The sequence below is a fragment of the Adiantum capillus-veneris genome, chromosome 24 (assembly GCF_014529385.1).
Source record: "Adiantum capillus-veneris isolate H3 chromosome 24, ASM1452938v2, whole genome shotgun sequence".
In the NCBI taxonomy this organism is placed as follows: domain Eukaryota; kingdom Viridiplantae; phylum Streptophyta; class Polypodiopsida; order Polypodiales; family Pteridaceae; genus Adiantum; species Adiantum capillus-veneris.
In genome coordinates, this window is record NC_140954.1 from 38,267,060 (window position 1) to 38,290,440 (window position 23,381).

At 43.3% G+C, this 23,381-nt stretch overlaps 1 protein-coding gene across 2 annotated transcripts; it reads left to right on the plus strand.

Annotated features, from left to right (window-relative positions):
* Positions 1-744: 744 nt before the first annotated feature.
* LOC147426226 (uncharacterized) lies at positions 745-12,452 on the plus strand. Of its 2 annotated transcripts, none has more exons than XM_086497988.1 (9): positions 745-1,297; positions 2,988-3,122; positions 3,228-3,428; positions 3,507-3,568; positions 9,927-10,096; positions 10,280-10,428; positions 10,499-10,648; positions 10,730-10,936; positions 12,188-12,452. In XM_086497988.1, exons 1-8 carry the CDS (start codon positions 902-904, stop codon positions 10,913-10,915), a joined length of 1,449 nt encoding a protein of 482 aa, XP_086354114.1. In that variant the 5' UTR covers positions 745-901; the 3' UTR covers positions 10,916-10,936; positions 12,188-12,452. The 2 variants fall into 2 exon arrangements, with proteins under 2 accessions (XP_086354114.1, XP_086354115.1); XM_086497989.1 differs by having other exon boundaries at positions 12,196-12,452.
* Positions 12,453-23,381: the final 10,929 nt, after the last annotated feature.

The window sequence follows — 23,381 nt, forward strand, 5'->3', positions numbered from 1 at the left end:
GCCTTTGAAGAAAGTTTGTTACCTGTTGAGTGGAGATGACAATGGGCATGGGAAGTGGTAGAACACAATTGCACTGCATGGGGGTCACATATAGACGAAGAGTTGGATACAATTTACATGAGGTTGCTTGATCCCTATTTCTTTCCCAATCTTAGGCTCATGGTCTTAAAGCTAGAGCTTGGGTTGATTCGTCATTACAAGATTTACTTGAGTTGGATCCAAAAAATAGATTTAAGAGAAGTATGTCGAGCTCCAACTCAGTATCTTGATCCTGTTGAAATAGCACGACTAAGAGTGTTACGTAGAAATATTCAAGAGCCTTTTTGGCACTGATGTAACTTTTGAAATCTTTTTGAGTGAAAAGTTACAAAATCTTTTTTGGTTTGAAATCTCTCTCTTTATTGATGTGCCTTTATGTAATCTCTCTCTCTCTCTCTCTCTCTCTCATTGAAGGTAGAGGGAGAAAGGACAATCCATATGAAATGTTTGCAAGCATGTCAAAATGCACGACACAAATGCATGATAATCTTCTCTCTCTCTCTCTGTGGCACCCAACATGGAGTGGAATAAATCGGCATTTGACAGCATGTAAACAAGTATCAGTAAATTAATTTTATTTATGTCATAGTAAGAGAGAGCGAGACTCGCCGGTATGCGGGTCACGCAAGCTAATGTTCAATATAGATGTCACTATAGCAACGCCTTTGGCCAGGCCAAAGAAGAGTTGGGTCACCAGTGCCCATTGGGCAGGCAGTAAATAGGATATGTCCCTCCACATTTCCACTCGGCTGATTACGCCGCACACTCAGGCTCTTCGGCCATCGTTCTCTGCTGCAGCGTTGGTAAACGAGAGGGCGAGAAGGGGTTCAAGCCTCAAGGGGATGGTGGCGCCAAGACCGAGATGAATCTTGGCGGGAAGAAGAGGGTGCAGGGGACACGGCACTGCGGGTTCGTGGTGTCGGACCTAAGTAGCATAGGAGCAGGGTCTTCAGAAGGATGGATCCAGCATCCCTCGCTTCTGGTCGCTATGTCTGCCCATCTCCTAGCCTTCGCCAAGGGAGCCCACTCGCTTATTGTGGGCTGGGAAGGCCCCTCTCCAGAAGACGAGGGCTCTGCTCCCCCCCCTATTCACCTCCGCTTGCCTGCCGGAGGCAAATCTTTTCAGGAGGAGCCCATCCTTACCCACTTTACGTCCATCCAGTGGTTAACCTATCGTGACTCGATGTTTCTTGTTCTCGGAACCTCGCAAGGATGTGTTCTCTTCTACTCTACCAGAGGCTCTCTTCTTCACAAACAGGTACCAAGGAGTGTTGGATTTATGAAGAGGAAAAATCGATGTGTGTGGTATCCTAATTAAACTTTGTTTACATATATGTGCCATTGAAAGTTTGCCATCATGTCCACTAGCACTATGAAACTTTGCCACATCCAACCATACTGAAGAAGTGCTTGTTTTACCATAACACAAATTCTTGTATTTTAGACTTGGATGGTATGACATGCATCTTAAACTGACTGACATTATTTTTTGGCACCAATTTGGCTAGGGATTTGATATGAGAAATAGCCAGAGACAAAAATTGAGTTTAAAAAGCTGACCTTCATAAGATGTGAAGCCCCTATGCTAACTTGGATTGTTAATCATTGAAGACCGCAGGCTTTCCTTTAAGGTCTATCCATACAAAAACTTTCACTCATAAATTTATACCAAATGCTTACAAAGATCTATATTTGGTTCAATGCCAGAGAGTTGTTGTTGGGTCACTAGGATCAACCAAAAGTGTTGTTATTTATACCCATCTGGAGCTTGCTATGACCAATGATTGGAATTGTGACTATATTTTCTAGGAGCTCATGGCCAGCATTTGCCAAGCAGATGACTAATCCTTTGCTTTGGATTAAATGTAGATGATGTCAATGGGTGTCAGATATCCTAGGGCCACCTTGCATGAGAAATGGCTGAGAAAAAATGTTGTCGTTTGCCAAAGCTAGTCAGCTTAAGCAACCATTTCATACCTGAATCCAACGAGTTTGGAAGCAAGAAACTATCAAGTAATCTGGTATCATTCCTCCATTAGTGCAAAGTCTATGCCCTCTGCACATCCATCGACCTGAATGTCTGCCAATTGGGTAATTTGGGTAGCTTGTATTAGCGTTTTATTGCCACCTGGATGGTGCTGCAAAGGCGGCTGATCTTGGATGTGAGCTAGCTTTTTTGGTGCTGCTATGTCTCTGCCATGTTTGCCCAGCCTGTGTGTGTTCGCATGTGCTAAAAGATGCCTGGAACAGGAAACTATTTTTCTCACTTATGGCTTGTTTTTGGGTTGCTCTACACTTTTTTATCTCATCTGACATATGTCATGGGGTCTGCATGTAAGAGTTGTTCAGTGTTTTATGTGCATTGGGCCTTTTACATCAACAATGTGATCACAGCATATACTGGCATTTTCAGCCCCCCCCCCCCCCCCCCCCCCCCCCCCCCCCCCCCCCCCCCCCCCCCCCCCCCCCCCCCCCCCCGGCTCTCTCTCTCTCTCTCTCTCTCTCTGTTTGGGCAAGGAAAGTTACTGTGTACTGACTACAAGTAGACCTCTAGTGATGCTTGTGTGAGCCTGTAATGATGAGGTTGCAACTTGGTAAATCTACGTACATATGAGCCATTTTCATGAAATATTTGAAACCATTTACAAATGCTTAAGCTGTGAACAGGCATGTGCACTAGTAGTCCTCAGGCTACATGTTATGACTATTGTTGTCCAATCACATTCTGCAACCTTGCAGACCTATGATCTATCAGTTGACAAGTCACCTTGGAAAGATGCTGGTTTGGCATGAATTTGCTTCCCATTTGAATCAGATTTTTATGAACAACAGATTCTTTGAGCAACATGATTTTGGTGGATATACAAAATTTTTTTAATTGCTTTCTCTTTAAATCGCAGTCATCTGAAGCTGATTTCTAAAAAGTGCTCTAATTTTGTGGTAGACAGGTGTTTCAAGGGACTCCTGTTTTACAGTTGCGGGTTCGAGGAAGTCACAATAAATCGTCACAGTATAGCTTTGTTGAGGAGCTGTGTGTGGTGTATGCTAAAGCCATTGTGCGGATTGATGCACTTGACTTGCAGGTTCTTGTCTCTAGAATTTTCTTAGACAATCTATGTTAGTTGAGGGGGATACCTTGATGTGTAGGAATTCGATTGATGGACTTCTCATGATGATATGGGACATAGCCTTTGTTGCACAGGTGCCTGCAAGATGCTGAAAATCGTGCACGGAAGGGGCTATCAGATGATGTGGCCAATGACAGGGATTCGACTGTGCAAAGGCTTGCACATCAAGTTTGGAATGTAAGTAGAAACCTTGGAGGCACGTCTACCTGTTTAGATGGGGCAATAGCAGGTGTGATGCCCCCCCCTTTATTGGAACATCAGGTACTTTAATAAGGCTTCTGTCATTGTCCAAGGTTCTGTTGTTGCAACCTTTAGCTAACTACATGGACTTCAATGCAGTCTACTCAAAGATACTATTGTGCCCTTACAGTTGGATCGGATTGTGCCCTTGCAGCGCACAGGTACTCACTCTGCGGGTTTGACATTTCTTCTTTTTTCCCCTTTAAGAGAGGCATAAGTGCTTTTTCTACTTGTGCACTTTTGCGACCTTGCGCTCATGCACAAGGCGCAGAGACATACACCGCTTGGTGACAATGGAACTCAAAACATTTTCAAAATGAACCTGTTTTGCTTAGTGCACCACTGCACCGTTCTTCCGAGTTCGTTCACCAGTGATGAATTTTCTTGACAAATTAATCCAGTCTTGGTTTGGGCTAAGAAGGTGCCCAAAATGCTTGTCGACCGATCAATTCAGTCGTCAGAAAGATAATTTTTGGTTTATTTTGGTTTCTAACAATGAATACATGGTTCCCTTGTATGTCCAAAATGCTACGCTGCCCAATTATCACAACTTGGTTACGTGCCATATGTGGTTGTATAGTTGCGAGCTAATGTGGCTAGCCATATAGAAAGTTGATTGTGTGGCACTTTTTAGGCTAGGTTACCTCTTTAGTGCCAGTTATTGCTTTTTTATGATTTTAATGCTTTTTGTTAAGACATTAAGTAAACTTATAGAGTGACAAGCAATGAAAAGTCGTTCAACCTACGAGATCCTGGAATGGCTAGGGCCATTGAATAAGTCCTAAAGATAGACCAGGTGCGAGTGTGTAAGTAGGTTGCATGGCTAGGCATGTCAAGTGTGATTGCAGCACACAGGGACAAAGGCACCAATATTAGCCATATATTGCGGCAAGTAGCCAAGAATCCGTCCGACACTCGGGAGTGCTTCTAAGAAGAGAAAGTTCGGCAAGGTCTCACAGAATGTTCTAGAAGGGCAAGTGCTTTCCTTATGTATTTTCAGGCATTTCGCCACTGCCTTATGTCTGCAGCAAGGTGTTTCCTTTTGGGCACCTTGCAATAGTGAAGCAGACACAATTCCGTGGTGATACACCATGCCACCAGAGCTTGGTTGTTGAGTTCTTGAGTGTTGGATACCTTTGGAAGTGCTATGAACCCACGACTCTAGAACACATACTTATTGGCAGCCTAGATACTTCATCTGCCAGCTTGGCACCGATGCTGCCACAACAGAACAGAGGAAGCTAAGTGCTAGAGACTCTTGCAATGAAGGACACAAAGCTTGGGAGCGAAACTGAAGCAGGCAATAGAGCATATCAAGGGGTAGAAGGAATTGCAATGGCCATTCATCAGTATTTGTGTATGGGCTCGCGATGCCTCTGTTTGCTCTGCCGTGGACCACCCATTTTACCCTGCCTTGCACGCGACACCCCGCTGGACTCTTCGACCGCTGCTGCCAGGCCTCCACCTCATCCCTACCAGCCTCCGCGCGCCTCCCTTGGATGTTACTTCTGCTCCTTGCTGTTTCCTGCCCTTACCTGCACACCCGCCTTTGCATGCTGCCTGTCAGGGGGAGTGTGTGTTAGGGTTTCTGTTTTTGTGACTGCCTGTATGGCGTGTGTATTTGCATCGCGTGAGGTTTTCTGTTTGCATGTGTGTGTTTGTGTCTGTTTTTTCTGGTTGCTGGGGTGTATGTGTGATTTTCTGGTGTGCAGGTGTGTGAGTTTCTGCTGTGTTTTGTGGTTGTGGATTTGCCTGTTTGTGTGGTTGTTGGTGTCTCTGTGTTTTGTGTGTGTGATTTCATGGCTGGTGTTTGTGACTGTTCTCGGCATGCACTCTTCACTGCATCCTCTTCAAGAACAAGTTCAGCATGGTGGGCCGTTGCAGATCGTCCGGGACAATGACTGCGCTGCTCCTCTCCTGCTTTCGACTTGTTTGACAGTGCACTTTTCGGATTTGGCCCACCCGGTACTGCTGCCTGTTCCTCCAACCGGATTCGAGGAAGTTACAGCAGGCTTTGTCGTGTCAGGCGACTCTTTTGGTCTCCTTTGGCTAGCCTTTCTTCAGGGTTTGTAGTGGCTCTCTGGTGCTATATGAGCTTCTTCTTGGTCTTCATTGCTGGGCTGGATTCTTCTTAGCTTTCACTATTCCCTCACCATCTACTGGAGGACTCCATCTTCGACAGTGCAGGTGCCTATCTTTCAGAGGCTGGTGTAGCTCCATCCTCCTCTCGGCTTTCACCTAGTTCCTGGGGCATTTTTTACCCTCACTAGGAGGGGTTCTTTCCCCCTGATTTTTTTCAGTTTTGTAGCCTGCGGGCATTAGTTTCCAGTTTTTACAGTTTTTGATGGGCTTTAGTTTGCAAAGGTTCTATGCCATTTGGCAGCCTTGTACTTTGCCTCCGGGTGGTTGTATCAGTTTTACTTCCCTTGTAGGCAGGCACCTTTTGGACACCTACAAGGGGCTTAAGTAATAGAAAATAGCACTCTGTTCTTCCCCACACACACACACACACACACACACACACACACACACACACACAGAGAGAGAGAGAGAGAGAGAGAGAGAGAGAGAGAGAGAGAGAGAGAGAGAGAGAGAGAGAGAAATGAAATGAAATGAAATGTTATATTAATGTCTTCAAAAGGCCATAATGACCTATGAGACGTGAAAGTTACAAAGTGGTGGATCTGATACAAAGTCAGAGTAACAAAATAACCTAACAACAGTACAAAGCAAAGATATATACTATGGGGTCCTAAGTTGGTCGATGTGAGTCAAGCAAAAACTAAGCAGAAAAATGGGCGGCTTGTTGGGATAGTTGAATCACAAGAGATCTAGCATCGGTCGTTGGCGAATCTCATCAATTTCCTCCATGGTTAGTAGTCTGACCGGGCATCGTGCATGCTTGGCCAGCGTGCTCCGAATTTTGTGTCGTAGCCTCCGTCAATGCTGTGTAGTTCTCCGCAGTCGCGGGCGCCTGGATTTCCCCAGTTCTATCGCTCGGTCAATCAATGTGCCTCTGGTGTGAGACGAGGGGGAGCTCTGCTGCGGGAGTGGCTCTTGCGGCTGTCCCGTGTTTGCTTTGAAGAAGTCTGTGATCCGTCTTTGAGACTGGCTAGCCTCGCCATTCATCAGGCTATCTCTGTGTCTGCGCAGCTCGAGCAAGAACAAACCTAGACATCTCTGATCTTCGTATCCCATGACTCTTGAGAGTGGTCCAAAACCCTCTTTGAACAAGCAATGGAAGCGGCCTCGTATCGTGTAGTAGATGGGGCAACGGCATGTATAGTGTAGCTTTGTCTCAGGTTCCATGTTACACAAGGGGCATGTCCTGTCCTCTGTTGGTACTCCGCTGTATCTCCCAGTCTCAATCCGCAACTGGTGAGAAGATGTGTGTAAGTGGCCAATAGCACATCGTATCCCATGAGACAAGTGGGTATCCATGTATCTGGGTCTCGCCACAAAACCATCTTCCGTAAGCTGGAGGAGGTGGTCTCTGTAGAAAGCCATCTTCGTGCCCAATTCCTGTGCTGGTTGTATCCATGTCCTCCTGGTGTCTAGCTGGGTCAGGTCTTGGCGGATGAGCTTGGTGATCTTTGACTGTGTAAGAGTGAGAGATGGTGCATCCAATGAGTAATGGAATGGTGGCAGCTTGTCTATGTTGAACCCATGTGCCTGAAACCATGATGTCATCTCCCCATACCAGCATGTATCTCCTTGTATGGCTAACTGTCGAGAGGATTCAAGTGCTATGCGAGCATATCTGTCTCTAGGAAGTGCCCATGTGCGGTTTATGAAGGAGACTGATCTGGTGAGCGCCTCCACCACAAGTGGGGGGGCCGCTAGCTCTGCTCGGATAATGGCCCGTGGTACTGATTCCTTGGCTCTAATGAGCCGCGAGATCATAGAGACGAGAGGTTTCTCCATGTTCCCCCATCCGTCTGAGCGACCCGGCCTCCCGTGGTGATCCAGTGAAGGTCCCCATATCTCGGTTCCATAGAGCAATGCTGAAGCCACCAAGGTGTCAAAGAGCCAGAGCTTCGTCCGAGGCTCCTGAAACTGAACCTGCGAACACATCCTCTCCAATCTACCCAATGCTGCGTGGGCTCTAGTAAGTCTGGTCTCTGCTGCTCTTCTGAGTGAGAATGCAGGTCCGCTAAAAACCACTCCAAGGTAAGTGTAAGCGTCTGTGTACTCCACAGTCTCTTGGCCGTATGTGAATGTAGGTGCTGACCTCCTGATCCGTTGTGGGGTGGTATTAAACACCATAACCTTGGTTTTTCCCAGGTTGACAGACAAACCACTTTCGTGGGCAAACGTATGCAAAGCATCCAATTGATGCTGCATTCCCTCTGGGGATTCGGAGATCAACACTATGTCATCAGCATATAACAAAAGTGGAATCCATGTCCCTGCCAACTGAGCACCTTTATCCCCATCGTTGTCAATGTAGTCAGAAACCTCATCCACATACATACCGAAAAGAGTAGGAGAGAGCGGGCAGCCCTGCTTCACCCCAATAGTGGAGTGAACCGGTGTAGAAAGTCCCTCCGGGGTGCGTACATTCCCTACTACTGATCTGTACAATGCCATGATCCCCCAAATGAGTTCTGTGGGTACTCCCAGTTCTTGTAATCTGCGCATCAGTCTAGCTCTGGGTACCGTGTCGAAAGCTTTGCGGAAGTCCACAAAGCTACAATAGATCCGTCTCCCATGAGATCTGCCTTCTTCAATGATGGCCCTGAGTGTTAGGATATGGTCAAGAGTAGAGAAGCCTCTCCTAAATCCTGCCTGCCCAGTTGCACGTATTCCTTCCCTCTTTGCCCATCTACTCAACTGTTGCTCCAGAATGGATGCATACAACCGTGCCAGTGTGTGCCCAATCATAATAGTGCGATAATTCCCAGGCTCCATGGGGTCTCCTGATTTGAAGATAGGTACGATCGTAGATAGGCTCCAAGTGTCCGGTAGGCCCTCACACATGGCCCGGTTAAACATAACTGCTAGAAGCTCTGCTAGTAGGTCTTTGGCATGCATGAAATGCTCAGCGACTAGGCCATCATGATCATATGCTCTCCCAGTCTTCATCCTGTCAATAGCTTTCTTCACCATCTCAGCGGTGAAAAAGACACATGCGTGTGGGCATGGATCGGGGGTTGGGGAGGGGCGGCTGTCCAGGTACTGTGTACAAAGATGATGCGTACTGCCCCCAGGTCTCTATGGAGGAAATAGGGGGGGGGGGGGGGGGGGGGGGGGGGGGGAATTGCTCGTGAAAGAGCCGCCACGCCTCACGCGAGTCCTGACTCAAGAATAGCTGATATAGATCCTGCTCGAGTCGAGCCAAAAAAGCCCTCTTCTTCCGCCGCACCAGACGTCGGAAGTCAATCTATGACTGCCTGTGAGTGATGTCCCCCAACAGCACCTCCCTCTGAAGTCTGGCTCTAGTCTGGCGGCACTCCTCATCGTACCAGCTGTTCTGAGGCATGCTCCCTGATCGGCGGCTGTGCTCAGGCTGGGTGTGTGGGTATGCTTCTGCTGCTGCCTCATGTAATGTCTGTGTCAGTATAGTAGTTAGCTCCTCCAGAGGTCGCCCCGGGTCCTCAGTGCATAGGCGTCTGTAGATTCCGTCCATGTATACAGAATCAGTCTCCCGTGTGAATGTGTAGCGAGTAGGGGCTGCTACTCGTGGCCTGTGTGCTACACTGAACTGGAAGGAGATGGTCATCGACACCAGAGCATGATCCACTGCCACCCCGACCGGTCTGGGCTCAACTGTGAGATCCTGGATACTAGAGATGAGATTCGGCTGTGCCATGACATAGTCCACTGTGCTGGCTCCATGTCTGTGTGGGAAGCATGTGTGTGAGTCTTGAGAGAGAGAGAGAGAGAGAGAGAGAGAGAGAGAGAGAGAGAGAGACGACACTGTATGTTGGGTCACAATCACCCTCAAGAGTCTCCTTGCTTTGTTGCCCTTGCTTAGATTACTTGCACAATCGCTGATATAATGCCTGAGTATGAAATGATGATGCTGATGCTGATGCACAAATGCTAGGGTTGGATCTGATGCAAAACACTAGGCTGACTGATGCAAAAACTTTGGGCTGAACTGATGCAATGTGCAAATGCTAGGGTGTTGAGGTGTTGTGGGCGTTGGATGCCCTTGCGGGTACTGGGTTCTGATGATCCAAGTGGTGACTGTGTATACTCTACGTAAAAGCCTTGTGCTCACATACGTTTTTCAATTATGATTGTTTGCGGAACCTATGCAGTGGTGTTATAAACTTTGACAAAACCTTTTTGAACCCTGTTACACACACCAAAACTACGTGGCTTCAATGGTTGAATAAATAAATAAATTTTGCTCATATAACTTCTCCTATTTATTTGCTCTCTTGGTGTAAGAAGATCTTTCTTTCTTAAGTTGTTAGAAATGCTGAATGCTGTTCTTTTTTCAGTATGAGTTACAGAATGTTGGTTGCTACATACGCTTGCTGTTTATGCTGCTTTATTATTCTCTATCAGGCTATCAGAAGACAGGAGCAGCTCAATAACCAACATGATCATGAAAAGAATCATGCCAGCTACAGTGTCTACAGTAACTGCCTTGGCAAAACTACTCTGGCGGAAAACTGATAATCAGCAAGCATTGGATTACAGGCCACCTGAAGTAAAGCCTCAAGAATTTGGAAGAGGTTGAAGTCACATTGCTGTTTCTCTTAGTGTCTTTGTTGTTAGGAGCTTGTGAACATATGCAACGTGGTGGCCACTTTAGTTGTGTGTAATATGTTCACATTACTTAGTACGTCTGGTGATATAAATGCAAAACTTTACTTTAGGTATGGTGATATAAATGCAAAACTTTAATTCACGTGCAGCTTCATTGATTACGTCGCTTAAGGATCGCCCAAGGAAAGGGGAGAGGATTGCTTTGTCTCCAAGTGGTGCCATGGCAGCAATAACTGACTCTCTCGGTCGGATTCTTTTGGTTGACACACAAGCTTTGGTTGCCATAAGGTTATGGAAGGTAGGAGTTTTACTGCTTTTTAGTGGGATGAGGTTTATGAGGTCTGAAAATGGTTGAATTTACTTGCCAGGGATATCGGGATGCGTCCTGCTTCTTTCTTGAAGTACCAGCTGGTAGAGGTGCTAACCCTTCGTCCAGTATGCCTTCACACCAAGGCACAAGAAAGCAGGACTTGGTCTTGTGTCTTGCAATACATGCTCCTCGGCGGGAGGTAGTTGAGGTGAGGTTTCAAGAAACTCCCATGGGTTTAAAAGTGTGTGCCCATATGGAGGGGTTTCTAAACAGGTACTTGGCAACATAGGTATGGAAGCTGAGAGATGGGCCACGAGTGTCAATAGTAAAATGTGAGAGTGGTTGCCGCGTGATTCAACCGGCTTGCTGCTTTCGGGGATCAGATTATGACATGGATGAAGATTATATACCTGCTCAGGCATATATATTAAATGGTGATTCCGGCCACCTTACTGCTCTTAGCCCTCAATTATAATTATTATTGACGAAGTACATGGTACGTGCACTTATTCACTAGCTTAAAATAATATTCTTCTGATTGGTTGCTTTATAATAAGAACAGGAAAAGCTCATCCAAGCCTTTGTACGGTCGTAACGTGTTTGCTTTGACTTGTGAAGTTGTGTCATAAGCTTCAAGATTTTGTATGCTGCAAATGTCGTCCTAACCGCCTCAATCTAAGCCTCCATAATAGGAATGAGGGATGTACACTCAGGGGGTGCACCTCAAACAAGTGTATAACGTGCTTTCAAAAGGATCGCTATTTTGATTCATCAACTTTATTTTATTTTAAAGTATATTATTAATAGAAAGGGTTTTGTAATTGAAATAAGAGAAAAGCCAATAAGTTTAATAGAAAAAGGGGTCATTTTATGACGGCAAGTACTTTAACACCATTTGAACACATGTGATGCACCCCACCTCAAGGATGTACATTTCCAATTTTTGTGCATACGCGGAAGCACATTTTGTGTTCAAATTATTGAAGACCTGGGATCTTTGTTTCTCTCTTTGTCCATATGTACTCTGAAACTTCCTGATTTGCAGATAAAAATATGGCCTTACAGTAGTTGAGTCCTCCGGTGCGTGTACCTGATTTTCTTCTTCAGAAAGTCATCCCTTTTGTAGTAGAAACTCTGCTTATAGCAATACATTGGCTTGCATGGGCCTCTTTTTCCTTTTTGGTTTAGCCTAATGACTTGTTTAGAGCTGAGTCCCACTTGGTATTAGTATCATTAGTGGCATGAAATAAAAAGCATTGAAAGGCAGTTATCCATCATTTGAATTTGTTTAGTGATGTTTAGGGACCAAGATCCTATAAACTAATGATTGTACTAATACACTCTTCCCTTGGTATTAATATTATTGTGGAATGACTATCCAAAAAGACTTCAGCCTTGAAGGCTTCCCTTTTCAAGAAATCAGCATGTTCAGCTTTATCCTTATTTTTTAGTGGAGTCATCTTTCAATCACTTTTGAGTGGGACTATGTATAAGTTTAATCTCTTTACGCACTTACATGCATGCATATGTATGTATATGTATGTGCATACATCCATTTAAAGGTTGTTCCATTTGGGAAAATCTCAAGGTAGATTCGTCCTGGATTCATGTATGTATGTATGAATCTCAAGTAGATAACAGTGCTTTGAAGGGAGTGCTTGATTTTTATTTTTTATAACATGTGGGAAATTTTATCGGGAAGTTGACTATAGTCGAGTGTTTTATACTAACTTTCTCTAATTTGTAGGCTTCCAGGTTACCAAGTGGAGGTAGATTTCAAAATTTGTCGGTGGGTCTAGGTATTTTTGAAGCACTGACAATTAGATTTAGGTATGCAAACCCTAAGGTGGAGAAATTAACTCAGGAAGTTTTACTGAAGGAATCTTTGATGCTATGACACTTAACAAAGTAATGACAAGTCTAGGATTTATGTTTAGATCGATTGGTACTAATCCAATAGATATGTTTGTAAAAAAGTTTTTTTTGTAATTTTCTTTTGGACGTTTGAGGAACTTTTGCATTTGTTGATTTTTTTATAGGCATAACCATTGGAAAGGCCTACTATTGAATTTAGGTGCACATTTGTTCTTTGAAGGTGCATAAATTTTCTTTGGGTATGCTCTTTTGGACAAATGGCGTAGAGGATGCTGGTGTGAATTATTAGCAAGTTGTAGTTTAGGGATTTTAGAAATGATAAGCATAATTACTTTCCTCGAATTAAGAAAGATGGGTGCATCATCAAGCCCCAAATTCTCCATAATCCAACCTCATCTGTGGCAAATTATGTGTGTACAATACTACCCAGAGTTTCTATCTTTGAAAGTCCGGGCATGTATGCTGGCTATATATGTATATGTTATATTCAAAAAACACTCTTGAGAAGTGCTTAATTGTCACTTTGAAGTGCACATATGAGCAGTATTCCATGTTTTGTGCTTCTACGTATGTGTTTCTTCATATGCTTTGCCATAGACTCACCTTCTCGAGCAGAGAAAGATGCACATCTCATTGATGGATTATTGTGGATGATTTATATAGTATTTATGCTTATTACGCTAAATGGTCGATGTTTGCTGCTTACTATGCACCATGGTAAATTTTGGATGGGCCTAACGAAGGCCCCATTACGCTATTGTTCTTATAGCATCTCTCTCTCTCTCTCTCTCTCTAGGTGTGGTGGCCACCGATCTGCTAGAGGGTATCTAGTTGTCATCACCACCTCTAAGAAAGCTAAAACATTATTCTCCTTGGCCCCTCCGTGTCTAGAAAATAAAAATTTGTAAATATCCCTCCTTTACACCTGTATAAAGAGGTCATTGAAGGACATAACACCATTGAGGTGCATTATTATCAACTCTAGGCACCCATGATGCACCACATATTTGATTTTTTTTTTTCTCTCGAGTCATCGCAATGCTACTATCCAACACAAATCCCAAGAGGATTTACCTCAAATACCCCCACACCCCCTATCATGTCACTACATGAGCTTGCAGTGAGATCATTAGATGCACCACATGCCACTGAGTTTGCTAGCACAATTGCTTGTGAATTTATGTGTAGCAACACCAGCTTGTAGGATCTACATGGTGTAGTGCATAACACAACAAACTCACCCAAATCTACCACCAATCAAGTTTTTTTGTGTACGCATCAAAACCAATGGATGGGACACGACAGAGTCCTTGTAAATTCAAGTTGTTTCCTTTGTGATCTATATACATGTGTGATGACTTATGATTGACGGTTTGCAATGGGATGTTTGGCATGATTTTTTGAAGACTCTCTCTAACTCCCTCCTTTTCTCTCATCTTTCCCTCTCGCACGTGCTCCATATTACCCTCTTTATGTGGGTAGAGTGTGTTCCATTCTTGGTTGTGCTTGATGAGTGTGTGAGCAAGCGTTCTAGTGTTCTTCTGTTTGCATACTTTTTGATCTGCACCCTGTGTCCTAGACACACTCCCAGCTATAGTTGCAATGGGATGTTTGGCATGATTTTTTGAAGACTCTCTAACTCCCTCCTTTTCTCTCATCTTTCCCTCGCACGTGCTCCATATTACCCTCTTTATGTGGGTAGAGTGTGTTCCATTCTTGGTTGTGCTTGATGAGTGTGTGAGCAAGCGTTCTAGTGTTCTTCTGTTTGCATACTTTTTGATCTGCACCCTGTGTCCTAGACACACTCCCAGCTATAGTTGTGCCCCCCCCCCCCCCCCCCCCCCCCAACACACACACACACACACATTTGATGCCAGAGCGAGCATTCTAGAACTCGTGTTTGCATGCTATGTTGATCCTTACCCTATGTCCTAGCCACACTCTGAGCTAGGTGGTGCAACCCCCCCCCCCCCCCCCCCCCCCCCACATTTTGTATCCACCATTTTCATTCTAGTTTGACATCATCAAATGCTCTCTCTCAACTCCATAAAAGAAGTCTAAACTAAACACTTTGTATCCTCTTATTACCTATCATCGTATCCTACTTTGTAACCAAACAATTTGCATTATAGTTTATCATTAATCTACTCATAATTTGCTATCTCCGCTAGTATTGATCCCTCTCTCTCTCTCTCTCTCTCTCTCTTTGTAATCTCTTGTAATTAGCACACTAATCACATCATGAATCGTATACTCTTCTTTCATGTGGTATTAGAGCCAATGGTTCCACATGTAACCCTATTAACTCCTATTGCATTAGCATCCCTAATAATCCTACACTCTAATCACCACTTGAGCATGAGCATGATTCACTACCCTTTGATGGTTAGGTGAGTATAAGAATGTATTTTGCATTTTTGATTGCGATTAGAGTGAGTGATTTCATCCACCTCTTATAAATAATTAGGATGGTTTCCTTGCGTCTAGCGTGCATTTTTTTGGTGTGTGTGTGTGTGTGTGTGTGTGTGTTTTTTTTTTTCATATTTCGCAACCCCAATCAATCTTGCTCCAAGCCATAACTCCTCCAAGAGACCTCGAAAGTGTCCTAATGACACTCGCTTGGTGATTTACAAAAGAAGTTACATGATGTAATGACATTTAATCAATAAGAGAATTGTTTACCTTGTTATGTGGACTTGCCTTCTGCATGGCCATCTATTCTTGGAGAGAAGATCTACCACTTTTCTCTTTCTTTGCCTTGCAAGCCAATGGGAAGGTGTGTGAGAGGTGGTTTACATGATGGTGAAGGTTGTGGGAGCATGATTAGAGGTGAACATACTTGTCTACAACTTATTTAATTATGTGTCCGCTATCTTCAAGTTTTCTTTGTGAAGCCACTTGAGATCATTGATTCTTTGAGCCATTATTTGTTCTCCTCACTAGAAGAGGTTCGAAGTTGGTTAAAGGCGTGCACTTCCTTTGTCCTTGCATTTCTGATTGAAGTAATTGTGGTGGAGATGGCATCATTATTCGTGAAATATCAATCGGTAATTATTAGAATTGTTTTTACTTAAGTAATTCCTAAAATCTCCAGCCTTTCCTCTTGGCAAAATCGAAATGATATTCAAGGCGGAAAAAAGGTTCTTTTCTTTCTACTCATTTTCATTGGCTATCCATCTTCGTTTTATTGAGTTGTATCTATCTAAATAGATATAGATAGATTTTTCTGCTAGGTTGGGCAAATAGAGATTCCCCTCTATCCATAGGTCAATGGATTTGGATTGAACCATTCAAAGCTAGTCATGTGGAATGGTAACAGACTGTTGCTCAAAGTAGTATACTGTGTATCCAGATGGAAGTTGGATGGCTTGTTGATGATATCTTGCAATGGAATTTGTAGGAATGGAAAGAGCAAAGGTATATGGAGGAAAAGGTATGCAAGTGGATAAGGAGACTAGGGAGAATGAAATGATGCTTTGGCCTCTTGAGCTTTGAACAAGGATATGAAAATACGAGGCAAGAAAGTGGTGGAGATGGAGGTGAATAACGACAATGGAGAAAGATTCGAGGGTGGGAATGGCAGATGGTGCATATCTCATAGCTATGGATTTTTGAGAGATAGAATGGTGGTGGATAGAGATTGGTGGGGGGTGGAAATGGATATGGAGATGGAAAGAGAGTTGATCTATGGAGGATCACATAATGTAGCATTCATGGTTGTGTGAGCACCATAGCAATAGAGAGATAAGTAGATTAGAGATAAAATGTACTCAATACAATGAAATAGAACTTGCTTGATTGATTGAACTAGATGTGGAGAGAGGATGCAACTTTAGCATAATGGCCTTATATAAGCTCAAGATGGAGGTTGATGATAAATGCAAAAAGTGATATGCGGCACATATGGTAAAGGGAAAGTAGCATGTGGGCTATAATAAATAGCATATGGCTATAATGTGTAGCATGTGTGCATAACAAAACAGCATGTATTAGGGAAATTTATGTAGGAGGGTTTATCCATGTGCATAGGGGTGCATGCTAGTATGCTTGGATTTTTGGATTGGTCACACATAGAGTGTAAGTTAAAAGCTTACCCCAACATATGCCCCCATAATCTAAAGCTTATATGAAACACATGGATTCTAATAAAGGATTCTAATATGGGCTACATTGGGTAACCACATATGGCTTAGAAGATTAAATAAAATGCAAAAGTGTAGGTCTTACCGACAATACATCCTCATAGTAGATACTGTTGAAATCCTTTTCTTCTTCTTCTACAACATATACATTTCCTTTAGAATCTTTCGGATTCTTTTGGTTCTTAGCATTGTCTTGAAAAAATATACATTAGATGCGTGTACATTCTTGTTGCAATGAGGGCATACCTTAATGTGGAAGCATTTTATGAAGGTTAATGCCTTGATAAGAATTGCATGCATAGCATGGGAAAATGGTTGAATGCTTATTGTGTTCATGAGAAAGGTCTTACCGTATTTAAATGTGGCAGTGTAGTTTTTTGTGCAACACAAGTGAAAGATCTTCTCCATAATGGAGAACATATATTGTGGGATGTGATATAAGGTTTATAAGACTCATTGCGCTTGTAAAGTCCTCCTCTTATGCTCGAATGCTGGAGGTGCTTTGGATGTGTATCGTAGTGGAGACAAATGTTAGTGCATTGGATGTATTGTTGAGTAAGCCGATATGGATGAAAGCATGTATAGGTGGTACCACTTTTTTCACTTTTTAGTGGTACCTTTTTAAAAAAGTGGGGACCATTAAAATTTTTGCAAAAGAAATTAAAACTTGTCAGACTTTATGTTTTAGATACTACATGAAAACATATATCCATTGATATATAACATGCTAGTTTATTTTACATGTAACACATGAAGATGGGCCTTGTAAATTGCTACCAAAGGACTGTCCAAGACATCCCTTTTTGGTGTACCACCAATACATGCTTTCACCCAATCGCCTGTGGGAAGAGGTTCTTGATTGCTTTAGTCTTTCATTCTTGCAACATCTTCACCCCCCTAGGTACAATACTCCAATGAACTTGTTGATGTCGTTTAATGTGTTCAACACATAAAATGCATGGCTAATTGACATTTGTTTCTTTGACTTCAATGCGAATGCTGATGCTACTGCATAATTAGGCATTGTGTACATTGGTGGCCTCTTTTTTGTAAAAGGAAAATGTTGGTGGTACAACCAGGTGCGATCTTTACCGGTTTTATGGATCATGTTTGAGAATGTGTTAACAAATTTATTCTTGGTGAACACACCAATACACTTCTTTTCCTTAGATCTCATAGAGACGCTCTTTGTTGGAAGCTTTAGAGTTTTTGCAGCCACTTATTTTGGGATATTGGATTCAACTATTTGTCCTGTTGAGTAAAATTTTTTGGCGGTTCCATCTCCTTGGATTGTATTCAAAAGCTCCTAAGATCATTGTAAGTCAACCTTGAATGGCTCCATTTTCATAATGGTAACAAGCCTAATATTTTGTTGGGCTTTTTGGTGTCTGGTGCTCTAGCCACCTCATATATCTCATTTGGTAGGAGTTGGAGTTCAACCACCTGGTTGTTGTTGGGGTATAAAGCCCAATGTGGTCGCCCAAGTAAGTGGGCGGGCCGCCAGGTATGTACACATATTCTTTTGTAAAAACCTAATAAGAACTCACTATGCTCTACACATTACAGTAGAGCGAGTTCACCATATCGTCGTGCTCTTCTTCTCGCACTCTCTCTCGCGTCGCACTTCCGCTCGTACTCCTTCAACTAGTATCAGAGCTCAGATCGAGGCTCGGGGCAACACTGTAGGAGGCTAGAGTCACCAACTCAGATTGGAGTGAAATTCGACAGGCAAAGACACGGCCCCAAATCTCGTGGGATAGCCCTAAGGGCTTGGTGTTGTCATAATTTCATTCTGAGGTCATCTCGGCCACCGTTCGGCTTCGACAAAGGTCTGCGCAGGCCATTTTCGACTACGTGGTCTCGACGGGTGCAGATCCGACTCTGCAAATTTGGGGTTTTCGGCCTACGACTGTAGGTGCTGAGGATATCGACACTCCCAGAGTGTTGATTTGTGGCTGTCTACACATCGAAGGACGGCTCACAGTTCTTGGAGGCGTGTCACATACGACACGGGCGCATCTACACACAGACTGTAGGCGACATCCACTAGTTCATCAGGTAGCTTGTGTTTGCTGCTTGATATTCCAGATTTCATCTTGACATTGCAGGTACTTCCACATGGGATGTATTGTCAGAGATGATGTATGTTTGTTGAGGGTTTGCTGGCTGTGAGTCACGCAACAAACAACCGCCGCAGCGGTTACAGCATACAGTGGGAAATTTGTGAATGTATGACTTTGTGGGAAGTCTATGTACTGTCAGATTTACTGCAGCCTTTGTTGAGGGTCGAGTGAGGTTTTATTGAGCTGGGAGATTCTCGAATGTTGAGATCCTTTCGGTGATACAGGTCTTGGAGCGATCCCTCGAGCACCCTTAGATAGGCAGCTAGGATGTATTGACTGTGAGTTAGACAGTTGGGATTGCATCTTTGCTTTACTGCCGTTTAGGCATTGTCGCAGTCTATGCTTATAGGACAGTGACAGGACAGTCAGAGACAGTACAGGTGCAGGACAGGTTTACCCACAGCTTACAGTGTCAGAGAGATAGTGTTTTTTGAGCTGTTTTTTGGTCTGTTTTTTAGTACACCAGAGCCATTTTACAAAGGAGACTCTGCCAAAATTTATGCAGAATCTGAAGCTTTCTTGGTTCATTTGACAGGTTGATATTGGTTCAGAGGTCAGTTTACAGGGGAAACTCTGCCGAATTTTTCCCAGGAAAGTAAACAATTGTGAAGCGTAGCTATGGCTGGATCACAGGACACTGCTCTTTACAATATCAAGAAGCTGGATGGAACCAATTTCCCATTGTGGAAGAAGCAGATTTGGCACGTGTTGGTACAAAAGAAGCAGATAAAACCTATAAAGCTCAAGGGGATAAAACCAGAAGATATGGACGAAGATGAATGGAGCGAAATGGATGAATTAGCACTTTCTACCATTATGCTGACTTTGGCAGAAAGCGTTTACTTCAATGTAGCAGACGAGATGTCGGCTTATCAAGCATGGTTAAAGCTGAGTGATCTTTATGAGAAGTAGAGTGCAACTTCACAGGTATACTGGCTTAAGAAGCTTGTTGACTTGAAGATGAAAGAAGGGACACCTATGTCCAATCATCTGAATGAATTCAACACAATCTATAGTCAGTTGTCAGCTCAAGGTGTCAAGTTTGATGAACATGTTAGAGCTATGTTCCTGTTGATCACATTGCCGGAAAGTTGGGACACTTTTCGCACAGCTTTGAGTAATTCTGCACCTCCAGATGGTTTGAACATAGCAGTTGTAGAAGGAAGTCTGCTTACTGAAGAAACCAATAGAAAGACAACTGACAAAGGCAAAGGAACAGCCTTAGTTGTCAGGGGAAGGACCAAAGAAAAGTACAAAGGTGGAAAGAGGAATCAGTCTCGTAGCAAGTCCCGCAGTGCTAAAGGAAAGAGTGACATAGAATGCTACCATTGTGGCAAGAAGGGTCACATGAAAAGAGACTGTAGAGAATGGAAAGCAGAAAAAGGCAAAGAAAAAGCTGAAGACCATGGTGAGAAGAACAAGTCCTCAGTGAAGATTCAAGAAATAAATGTGACAAACACTGTTGCAGAGGATGACAGTCTAGTGTCAGGAGACATCTACTTCTTGAAGAATACAATGGACTCAGCTCTTCTTACAGCATCTGATGGAAATGCACTGAGTGATTGGATTATAGACTTAGGGGCATCACTTCATGTGTCTCCAAACAAGGAGTGGTTTACTTCTTATGTGACCACTAAAGATCATGTTCGGCTAGGCAATGGGCAGACATGTGAGATCTTAGGTGTTGGAGATGTTCAATTGAAGTTTCAGAATGGCTCTTCTTTCACGCTGAAGAATGTGAGACATGTTCCCGCAATTACAAAGAGCTTGATCAGCACAGGTTTACTTGATGATGCTGGCTACGTCACCACTTTTGGACAGAACATGTGGAAGATATCCAAGGGTTCTATGACAGTAGCACATGGAGTAAATTCTGGAGGACTTTACATGATTTATGTATCAAATGTCTCTAAAAATGTAATTAATGTAACCGAGCAGCCGAACGTTTCTTTGTGGCATAGCCGGTTAGGACATATGTCCAAGAAGGGAATGGAAATCTTGTCTCGTTCTGGTTATTTGCCTGGCTTTTCATTTAATGATTTTGAATTCTGTGAACATTGTCTGTATGGTAAGCAAACATAGCAGCCACATAAGCATAGAAGCAGTAGAAGAGATACACAGTTGGCACTTGTTCATAGTGATTTGTGTGGACCTATGCCTAACCTATCTCTAGGGGGAGCTTCTTACTTTATGACATTTATAGATGATTACTCGAGGAAAGTATGGGTTTACTTTCTCAAGCACAAGGATGAAGCGTTTAGTGTTTTCAAAACGTTTGTGACACTTGTGGAGAATCAGAGTGGCAAGCAGCTTAAATGCTTACGCACTGACAATGGTGGAGAGTATGTTTCAAAGGCCTTTCAGGACTTTTGTGAGTCAAAAGGTATAAAACGTGAACTTACTGCTCCTTACAATCCTCCTCAAAATGGTGTTGCTGAGAGGATGAATAGGACCATACAAGAGAAGGTCAGAAGTATGTTGTCTAATGCACAACTGCCAAATGGGTTTTGGGCTGAAGCTGTATCAACAGCTGTTCATCTTGTAAATAGATCTCCTAGCAAGGTTTTGCAGAAGGATTCAGTGCCAGAGATGGTATGGTCAGGCAAAATGCCCTCATACAAGCATCTCAGAGTCTTTGGCTGCGAGGAATATACTCACGTTCCAAAGGAATTTAGGAACAAACTTGAGCCAAAGAGTAGAAAGTGCATCTTTCTAGGCTATGGTAATTCTGGTGAGATGGGGTACAGACTTTGGGATCCCGAATCCAGAAAGGTTGTCCGTAGCAATGATGTTCACTTTAATGAATCCAAATATCATTCTAAACCAGAGAGGGTTGAGGAGATTAGAAGAGTTGTCTTCCAAGAAGATGGACCTGCACGTGCAAGACAAAATGTCAGGGCTCAAGAGGAGCAAGGACAGGATAGAGTGGAACCACAGGTTGTGGCTGAGCCTGAGCCACCTATTGTGCGTAGATCTGGACGTGTCACGCGACCTCCTGATAGGTTTGTTCCATCTATGAACTATGTCATGTTGACTGATTGCAATGAGCCTTCATGTTACAAGGAAGCAGTGCAAATGAAGGACTCCGAGAATTGGCAATTGGCCATGCATTCAGAGATGACAGCTCTGCATAAAAACAAGACATGGAAGCTAGTTAAATTACCACAGGGCAAAAAGGCTCTACCTTGTAAATGGGTTTACAGGTATAAGATCACCGCTCATGATAGTCAGCCAAAGTACAAAGCAAGGCTTGTTGCCAAGGGCTTTAAGCAAGAACAAGGCATTGACTTTGATGAAGTCTTCTCTCCGGTGGTCAAGATGACTACATCGAGATGCTTTCTTGCATTGGTTGCCATATTAGATTTGGTGTTGCACCAAATGGATGTCAAGACAATGTTCTTGCATGGTGATTTAGATGTGGAAATTTACATGCAGCAGCAGAAGGGTTTGTTGAGAAAGACAAGGAAGATTGGGTATGCCAGTTGTTAAAGAGTCTTTATGGCTTAAAACAATCACCGAGGGCATGGTACCATAAATTCCACAAGTTTATGCTTTCTCAAGGCTACAAACGTAGTGAGTTCGATCACTGTCTATATACAAAGAAGGCTAAGGATGGTAGTTGGTTGATCCTTATTTTGTATGTGGATGACATGTTGATTGCTGGCAAGCACTTGGAAGAAATTTCAGCTTTGAAGTCAAAGATGGCAAAATCGTTTGACATGAAAGACATGGGTGAGGCAAGTCATATACTTGGTATGCGCATTGAGAGAGACAGATCAAAGAAGTTGATTTGGTTATCTCAAACAGAGTATATTGACAAGGTTTTGCAACGTTTCAATATGGAGAAGGGAAAGGCACTGAGTGTTCCATTGCCACCATATGTGAAACTTAGCAAACAAGATTGTCCTGTGTCTGAGGAAGAACAGGCTGAAATGGATAAGATTCCATATGCGTCTGCAGTGGGTAGTTTGATGTATGCAATGATTGCTACTCGCCCAGACATTGCATTTGCAGTGGGAGTAGTAAGTCGATACATGTCAAACCCAGGCAAGAAACATTGGGAGGCAGTGAAAGGAATATTGAGATACCTGAAAGCTACAAAGAGTATGCGTATATGCTATGGGAGTCAGGAGCTAAGTGTAAAGGGTTTTACAGACTCAGATTATGCAGGTGACTTAGACAACCGAAGGTCTACGTCAGGGTATGTCTTTACATTGGCTGGTGGAGCAGTATCATGGCGTTCTAGATTACAAGATTGTGTTACTCAGTCTACTACAGAGGCTGAATATGTTGCAGCATCAGAGGCATGCAAAGAATCAATTTGGCTTAATCGACTAGTAACAGATTTGGGAATCAAAGAAGAGATGCCTGTGTTATATTGTGATAGTCAAAGTGCTATACAATTGGCTCGCAATCCAGTTTATCACTCAAAGACAAAGCATGTGGATGTGAAGTATCATTTCATCAGGGAAATGCTCGAGGATAAGCAACTTCAGCTTGTCAAAGTTCACACCACAGAAAATCCTGCTGATCTACTTACAAAAGGACTTCCCTCAGAGAGCTTTGCGCATTTTTGCAAGCAGTTAGGTGTAGGGTAGTACATCACTTCTCTACATCTCTTGTATATAATCTTGTATAGTAGATTCTCTCACACTTAAAGTACCACATTGGACTTTAAGTGGGAGGTTGTTGGGGTATAAAGCCCAATGTGGTCGCCCAAGTAAGTGGGCGGGCCGCCAGGTATGTACACATATTCTTTTGTAAAAACCTAATAAGAACTCACTATGCTCTACACATTACA

Bases quoted from the DNA above. Each gene is read 5' to 3' on its own strand.
- LOC147426226 (XM_086497988.1), top strand. From the start codon at position 902: ATGAATCTTGGCGGGAAGAAGAGGGTGCAGGGGACACGGCACTGCGGG. The intron at 3,429-3,506 runs GTACTTTAATAA...ACTTCAATGCAG, and splicing joins CCCCTTTATTGGAACATCAG to TCTACTCAAAGATACTATTG. The intron at 10,097-10,279 runs GTTGAAGTCACA...ATTCACGTGCAG, and splicing joins GCCTCAAGAATTTGGAAGAG to CTTCATTGATTACGTCGCTT.